General features: G+C 38.8%; 1 protein-coding gene across 1 annotated transcript; it reads left to right on the top strand.

Annotated features, from left to right (window-relative positions):
- Positions 1-6: 6 nt before the first annotated feature.
- LOC136259793 (tubulin tyrosine ligase 3-like) lies at positions 7-7,421 on the top strand. The gene is made up of 17 exons (XM_066053336.1): positions 7-166; positions 446-1,365; positions 1,507-1,672; positions 1,800-1,894; positions 1,946-2,026; positions 2,079-2,126; positions 2,181-2,295; positions 2,352-2,644; positions 2,693-2,754; positions 2,924-2,987; positions 3,041-3,125; positions 3,175-3,270; positions 3,323-3,414; positions 3,531-3,700; positions 3,951-4,207; positions 4,257-4,321; positions 7,103-7,421. Exons 2-17 carry the CDS (start codon positions 448-450, stop codon positions 7,310-7,312), a joined length of 2,817 nt encoding a protein of 938 aa, XP_065909408.1. The 5' UTR covers positions 7-166; positions 446-447; the 3' UTR covers positions 7,313-7,421.
- The last annotated feature ends 1,174 nt before the right edge of the window (positions 7,422-8,595 follow it).

Below are 8,595 nucleotides of genomic sequence, written 5' to 3'. Positions count from 1 at the left end.
AGGGGGTGGCAAAATCGGTATCCATAACAACAAGAATCTTTAGTATGGCCTCTCTTCACTACTGTGCGCGTTAGTGGCCACACGTGTAGATGATCCGCTCCAGGTATATTCACACCAGCGATCTGTTGAGTAGGAAAGATTCTCTCGGAGGAGATCTGTCGTTCAGGTAATTTACATTGGGTAGTTACCAGATGGCGTCTGTGCCTCGTTAAACCTTAATACCTCGCATCACCTTCACCTAGCACTTCACATACCACTCGCGCAATTTGTGTTAGCGTTCTCAAATGCCTTGTGGCTCAAAGAGTGCTCTGGGAGTTACTGACTTAGATGTCCAAAAATAACACTTATGATGATGAACCCTTATAGGCTCTAAGCTATTAGGTGTTGCCTAGCCTAGGGACGTTATCGTGTGAAAATTAATAGTCAACTTTGTTGTATTTACTAGAAATGATCAAACAAGAGAAGCCATTGACACTAAATGTGTCACTGGTGGGGACTGGTAGGGAATTGACATTACACGAGAGAGACAAAAAGAAGAGAGAAAGACAACTAGATAATTTTGTGTCTAAACCAGATATTACCAGGACAGCTCGCAGAAGTTTAAAAGAATACTTTGAGAAAGATTTAACATTTGCTCCAAAACTCAATGAGCAAAGCATCAAGTTGGCAGAAGAGCGGATGGCAAGGATGATACATGAGCAAAGCGAGAGGGACTCAGGAAGAGCCATCGAATGTCAGAAAATATGTACATTTAAACCCCAAGTGTCTCCGGCCAGTTTAAAGATAGTTCAAAACTTAGGAACCACTTTCTTAGCTAGACAACAATTACATATTGAGAGAAAACAAAAATTACTAGAAGAAGCACAACGTATTCCAATTCCTCTGCTGCACAGACCGAAGAAGCAATCCAAATTAGTAACATCCTTCTCTGCATTTCCTCCTGAAGATTCATGCAAGATACCACCTAGTAACAGTTCTTCAGAATATGGTGGGGGATCAAACAATGAAAGACTGTGCTTGCCACCGTGCCCTTCCACCCCAACGCTAACCCAAAACAGCAATTCTGAAGAAGTACTAACAGCACAGTCTTCTTTGAAACAGCAGCATAGTGCTGATAATATTGTAGTAAGGAGTCATGTTGAAAAGACTCAAGTGTCATTCAAGCAGAGCATATCACCTCAGGAATACCGATCATTCCATAAAACTCTTATGAAAAACACTCCAATAGTACAACCACCTGTCACTAAGTCACCGTCAGACAAGAAAGGGAACCTGATCCGTCGGCAGAAGCAATCTCCAAATAATTTTGAGCAAGAGGTGTTGCGTTTGAAGCGGCTCAAAGTGAAGGCAGAAGGAATAATGAGAGTGAGAAATTTTAATCTCAGTTGAATATTAATAGTGTAAAACAGTTGAGCAGTTTTCACACATTAGCACCAGTACCTGTGTAGTAGTGCTATTTTATACTCCAAAAGTGTTAAACCACTTCTTTCTGGTTCTTCTATGCAGGCTAAGAAGGTGTTTGTGGTGCAGGGTCCATACAGGTCCGTGCGCACCAGCATGAGAAGGCGTGGCTGGGTGGAGCAGATGTACAAGGGGCCATATGGTGACGTTGATACATCCAATAACATCACAAAGTCACCAGTGAAGAAGAACAACAAATCAAAAGTAGACAGTAAGTAAACTATGGCTTGCAGCTGTGGTGAATTGCCTAACCCAAGTGTAGTAGAAACAGCTGTATGTTCTGTTAGAGTATTTTGTACTGTGCTGGCTGTACAATTTGGTTCTTCCTTCATCTTTAGACACTTCCAGTGATGATTCAAGTGATAGTGATTCTGATAGTAGTTGCTCAGATAATGACACTGAACTATCGGATGAAGAAGATTATTGCATCTTGGTATTTGTGCAGTTTTGTCTTTTATTGTGTTTTATTCTCCACTGATTGCAGTCCCGTGCTGTAAAAAATTCACTGCCGTTCTTTATTTGGACTTGCAAAAGAGATGACTTCTTCTGTAGAAATTTAAGAAAGGTATATAAATTCATTTTCATAAGAAGGAAATGATGTGATGTACTTATTGCAGGATCAGGTGGTCAACCACTTTGACAAGGCTGCCTCACTCACAACAAAAGTAACTCAACATTGTGCGTAGTGTGTGCTATGTGATCATGCCTTTCCACTTCAGGTTGGCTTATATGCTAACCTACAGAACCTACCGTGGTTTGGGGATGTTGATCCTAATACCTTCTTTCCACGCTGTTATCGGCTCTGCAATCAAGAAGAAAAGCATGCGTTTATTGGTGAGGAAATTATCACTGAGAGCTGTGATAAATGTGCATTTGCTTTCTTTTTGCAGATGATTACAGATTGACTGCTGCCATTAGTTTGTTGAAGGTTCTCATTAACCAATTGACGTCTCCGTGTTCCAGTCACAATCTTGTGGCCTCCTGTTGTTCGACTCCTCATAATTATCCACCATCACGCCCGCAGTCACGCCCATCATCTCAGCTTACCTCCTCCCGCCGATCCACACCTACAGCTGCTACACATAGAGTGGTTCCTGAGGTAGCTTTCAGTTTGGCTATACAGGCAGCTGAGTACTTTGTTGGCTTTGAAGAGCACAACGATATTGACTCTGAGACTAGCCTGGTGAGTTGGTCAACATCTCTAACAGTTACTTGTACTTATCCGTTACAGTGTCCTCCACTGAGTGACTCTGAATGGGACACACTAGTTAGTTATCACCATGATGCTATTTTGTGAGTGTGTGTGTGTGTGTTTGTGCATGCATGCATTGTGTGTATATGTGTGTGTTGGTGCATGCATGTGTGTGTGTCTGTCTATATGTCTGGAGTGTGTGTATGTGGGTGACTGTAATATAGTGCGAAATACAACTATTACATATAGTGCTATCTATTTTGCTCGCAGTAACAACTGCCAGTTCATATGCAGCAGCAGTATGGCCGCCAGAGCAAAGATGCTTCTTGTTCAAGTAAACACCACCAGTCTTATTGTACACCACATATCTCCTTCTACCATTCACAGCTTAAGCAACATCTTCCACAACTGACAATGGATGGCATGAGGAACGTATGGATACTAAAGCCAGGAGCCAAATCAAGAGGCAGAGGTATACTACTCGGTATATTGTAACACAGGCTTGTTATTTGTAACTGTAGGAATATCGTGCTTTGATCGGCTTGAAGACATCTTAGCTGTGGTGTCCAATCCTGTTCAGATGAAAGAGAGCAAATGGATAATCCAGAAATACATTGGTATATATGTTGTGTGCTATTGCATTGTGTGTTCTAATAGAGTATTACTCAGAAACTCCCCTCCTGATTTACGATACCAAGTTTGACATTCGGCAGTGGTTTTTGGTAACTGATTGGAATCCTTTAACAATGTGGATGTACAAGGTTTGTATTTGTATATTAATTATTATAGTTTTTACCGTACCATTTCAAAGAAAATATGTATTGCTTTGAAATTCCAAATGACTGCTTCATGCATAACACTGGCCATCTCCATACAGGACTGCTATCTAAGGTTTTGCACACAACAATTCAACCTTGAAGACCTTGATATTAGCATCCACCTGGCAAACAACTGCATTCAAAAAAACTTTACCAACTCTCCGACACGGTCTAACCAACTTCCCACAGAAAACATGTGGGACTGCGAACAGTTTAAGAAATTCCTAAGGTAATTGCATACAATCAAGAGTACTGAACAGCGTATTACTCCATGATTAATGATTGCATAGAGTAACTTATTTCAGTAATTGTTTGTTTATGTTGCCATTAATAGTTGCTGTATTTAGTCCATTGGAAGCACAATGCTGGCTAATGTTTATGTGTACTCCTTATACCATGTGTGTCAAAAATGAATCCCTTAGTGTGTGGCAATATGCAATCTGGACCAACAAAACTATCTAAAATGTTTCACACTTTAGCTCTATTGGGGCCAGCCCTAATCACTGGGAAAATGTCATTTATACTGGGATGAAAGATGCATTGATCAATGCTCTACAAGTTACCCAAGATGACATTGACTACCAGCGAAATGCATTTGAACTTTATGGAGCTGATTTTATGATAACCACCGACCTCAAACCATGGTTGATAGAAATCAACTGCAGCCCATCGATGAGCTACAGTACATCCATCACTAAACGTTTGTGTAAGGCTGTACAAGAGGACACTATTAAAGGTATGTCTGTGGTGAGAGCTGCTCTATCATTACTATTGTTTCTGTGTAGTTGTGTTTGACCGAAAATTGGACAAAAATTGTGACACTGGAGATTTTGAAATGGTGTACAAGCAGGTATCTTATAGTGATACTGAAAATGTCTTAATATTATTGTTGTCATCATATTATTTATGAAAACACAACAAAACACAAAAACAGCCAAGCTGTGCAAAACTGTGCGGCCTTCAATTTCCTGGAAAAAAAATTGTGAAATCAACAAAACAATAATAATAAATTTTAATAATGGCTGTGTGCATTATTAACCATTTCTTGGCCGCCACCTTTGATTTCACAATTTTTTTTCTCCCAGTTTGTTGGAGGCTGTACCCTTTTTCACAGTTTGACTCTTTTTGTGTTCCTTTTGTGCTCTATGTGACTACAAAGCCAGCCTATTTTGGGGTTTGGTTTTTTTACCCACGTTTCTTATCTACAGACACAATGATGGTTATACAATTGCTTGTTTTATTAGACTTTTTGGTAATATTATTGTAATACTCTAATAGAGCACACATTTTAATAGAACATACATCAAGACACACAGTAGTGTGTCGTGCAGCCCAAGAACCGGCACGCCACACCATGAGTATATTGACAGGAATAAAGAAAACACGATTTTCGTATCTTTGTAGCTCTGTGATCCCTCATCCGATTGGAACCAGTTTCACTGCAGAGGTGCCTGCCAGGTAGGCTACCCCACATACCAAATTTGAAGGAAATTGCCCCAGCCGTTTCCAAGATATGAGTGGCCAAAATTTCATCATTTTTTTCTTCTTATTCTTCGTCTTTTCGCACACTTTGAAAAATTGCTATAAAACACAAATGCATTAACCAATCGCCTTGAAACTTTGCACACTCAAATGGAGTCTAAAGGCGAATTCTAGTGCCAAGTTTGGTGCAAATTTGTTGAGCAGTTCATGAGTTATGACTGATTATTTGCTTAAAACAAGATTTGTTGTCACGCCTACAGGGTAAACCAAGTAGGAGAATCAGTTGAAAATTCGTGTGTACATAGGCTGAGTGCCTTTTGGTGGTTAGAATGGCTGCAGACGTACAGGCACAGCTACAGACTTACAGCTGCAGACTTACAGCTACAAAGTTATAATGCAAAAACCAAACAAATGTAAAATTGGGGGATCGAGATACTCTAATAGAGTAGTCACTGTGGGGTAAAAAAGTGCATAAAAATGTTGGGGAAAAACAACTTACGAGAGTTCGAACCAGGGACCTCCATACCTAACACCTGCATCCTTAACCACTGAACCACTGCTATCTTGGCTGATCACTTCACTTAATTTCTACCTTATAAATGAAAATTCTAGCTTAAATCTTCTCAATAGTAAGATCTACCAATAGAAAATCTAGGACATTCTATGTGTGTTCTATTAGATGATTTCAACAAAAGCAAAAATGTGTGCTCTATTAGAGCATTAGCACCACACTATTGTTGTAACACTTTGAGGCTCAGTCTAGTAGCTATTTCATCAAATCAGAGCTATTTTCGTATCAATCAGTGGTATATTGGTAGTATTAATTTAGTCTTGTCCCCAGGTGGTCTGTGAGCAGACTAGTATGACCGACTCATGCCAATCATCATCATAATAAGTGCTTAGCTAGCAAAACTTGCAATACAACAGGCTGTAAATCATATCCCAGTAAAAAAGGTGCAGGATTTGCTTTGTTTAAAAGTTGAGCAACTGCATCTTTTCACGTTTGCATGAAAAATCGAGATACTCTAATAGAACAGTCACTGCAACTAATATCCTACAATAATGCATACTTTCACTTTCATATAAATCACTATAGTGGAAATAAGAACATATAATACAACTTTATATTATGGTCATCATACATGCATGAACTAGCAAATAATGTTTGTGGTAGCTAGCTTGTGTTCGAGGACACTCTTATCTAAATTGTTTGTTTTTTCATCATTAATAATATTGATGGTTTTCTCTCTTTGTTGGTACAGTAGCTGTCCAGGATGAGTAGGTAATTTTCTCTATTACTTGTATGACATCATTGTTCCTGTAGCAGTTATGATGTGTAGATAAGAAGAAATAGTAAGCCTCAAAGCCTTGATTTTGAAAATCCAAAAAAGAAGTAAAATCCACTAAAAAAACAGCCAAGCTGTAAAAAAGAGGGTGGCCTTCAAAATCCTGGGTGAAAAAAGTTTTGAAATCAAAGGTGGCGACCAAGAAATGGCTGCAATGATGTTAATGCTAATAAATTTTAATAATGGCTAACACTCTTTTTTTACAGCTTGCCCTATATGATTTACAGCTGTTTGGTCTTTGCTTTGTAACTCTTGTTACTTTGTTGATTTTTCAAAACACCAAAGGGCACAGCTAGCCTATGTATTCACCAAATTTCAAGTTATTCCCATAAGCTGTTTATTTTGATCTTTTTATGCGGATAAACGTTCTTAGCACCATGGAAATTTATCAGATTCATTGCAAACTTAGTACATGAATTCACGTCTATATGCACTTTATCTGTACCAAATTTCATTTGCGTTACACAATTTTTAGACCCTGTAGACCTCTTAAGAAGAAAGAAGAAAAAAAAATCAAAACTTTGGCTGCCCATATCTCACAAATGGCTGGAACAAATTCAGTCAAATTTGCTGTGTGACCTATCCTATCTGACAGACAGCTATAATACAAAAATGGTGTACTTTGGGGTAGGGACCATGGAGCTATGCAGGCATGAAAATCACTTCCTGTTCATATACACACACAGTGTAACGTGCCAGCTTTCTTATCCTATCATGTGTCTTGCTTGATTAATTACATTGCAAGTTATTTAAGCAGAGCAAAAACTTTTGTCATGTAACATATGTCCTCTTTTCTTACACAGCAAAAATTAGGAATACCATCTTACGTTGGGGTACAGTTATGTGTGGAGGGGTTCTCAGTTAAGAGGATTAGTGGTAGTGGAAGTCGAACAACCAGACCAGAACTAACAAGATCACAGACACCAAAGATGGCTCGGCAAGAACTGTCACTAAGAGGAACAAAGTTTCGAACAAGGAGTCAAGCTGGTTATCGAGAGAATATCGAAGCTTGATGTATATTGTGTTGTATTTTTAATGATAACCTTATGAAATTTATGAATTTATTTCTGTATGTATACATGTACAGGAGTCCTTTGTATCAAATGAATATTGAATCAAAGTGTGAAGGTGTGGCACTTAAACAAATACAGTACATGGAACCTTGGACATTTGGGACCTAGAATTTCAGTCCATTTTGCTGCAAAAAAAAAATAGGCTTCATTACAGAGTTCTGTTTTATGCTGTTTTTAAATAGAAGAGTTTGGTAGCAGTGTTTGTTAAGTTGACTATTGAATCTTCCATGTAAAGTTAGCCCTCACATCCTTTCATTAGTGAACCTCTCTTCTAGTCCTCTATATAATTTGAGATACTAAGAAATATATGCCCTAACCTTTTATTGTTCCCAAACCATCCATCACACAATGGGTGATATGTACAGTAGCTTCAATAGAAGGGTCAACGGTATCACCAAATGATACTATGCACTGGAGGGTACAAGAGCTGTCAACATGTAGCAGCTACATTCTGTGGTGCAGTAATTGTATACGCATAATTATATCATGCCAGCGTATACTGGCATGAGAAGAATATAATTCATCATATGTATACATCGCAAGACTACAAAGAATATTTTTCTTAATTATAAAATTATACTACTTTGGTAGCTGTAAATTTTAAAGCACTGACCTGGTTGTTTTTACAGTCAATGAAAGAGAGTGGTGTCCACCTCCACATCAGTTTGGGCAAGGATGAACCAAGCATTTCATCCCTGTGCAGTCCAAAAGCTATCCATTAAGTACATACTCCAGCTGAACTATATCATGTGTCTGGACAATATCACCAGTCTTCTTTCCTTCAGATGTGATATATACAGAATACATGATTAGAGCACTCCTCAACTCTATTGCTTCCTTCCTCATCTTGTTGGACATATGGTGCCATGCTCCCTCACTGAGAAATTGGCCGGACTTAGCTTCTAGTGTGATGGTGTCACCAACTTGACCTTGTCAGTGTCACTCTTAGCCCAGGTACGGATTGTTAACTGGTAGTCAATATATGAGGCTACTGAAAGTGTTTCTCTTCTTCTTTTCCAGCATCACATGATACCTGTCATGCTGGCAAACCACCATCATCAACTAGCCCCCTTGTTTTCTGTAAAGATTGTATCAACAGAATCGCTACATATTCTGCTGTACTTGTGTCTCAGTTACCTGTTTAATATTCTTCCTGATGGTATCTTCTTCCTCTGGTCACAAAGAGAAGGTATTGGCCTTGTTTGGCAGTTGTACAACATGTT

This window comes from Dysidea avara, chromosome 7, assembly GCF_963678975.1.
Source record: "Dysidea avara chromosome 7, odDysAvar1.4, whole genome shotgun sequence".
NCBI classification, from domain to species: Eukaryota; Metazoa; Porifera; class Demospongiae; order Dictyoceratida; family Dysideidae; genus Dysidea; species Dysidea avara.
Note: the sequence above shows the minus strand (reverse complement) of the source record. Positions and strands in the feature narration are given on the sequence as shown.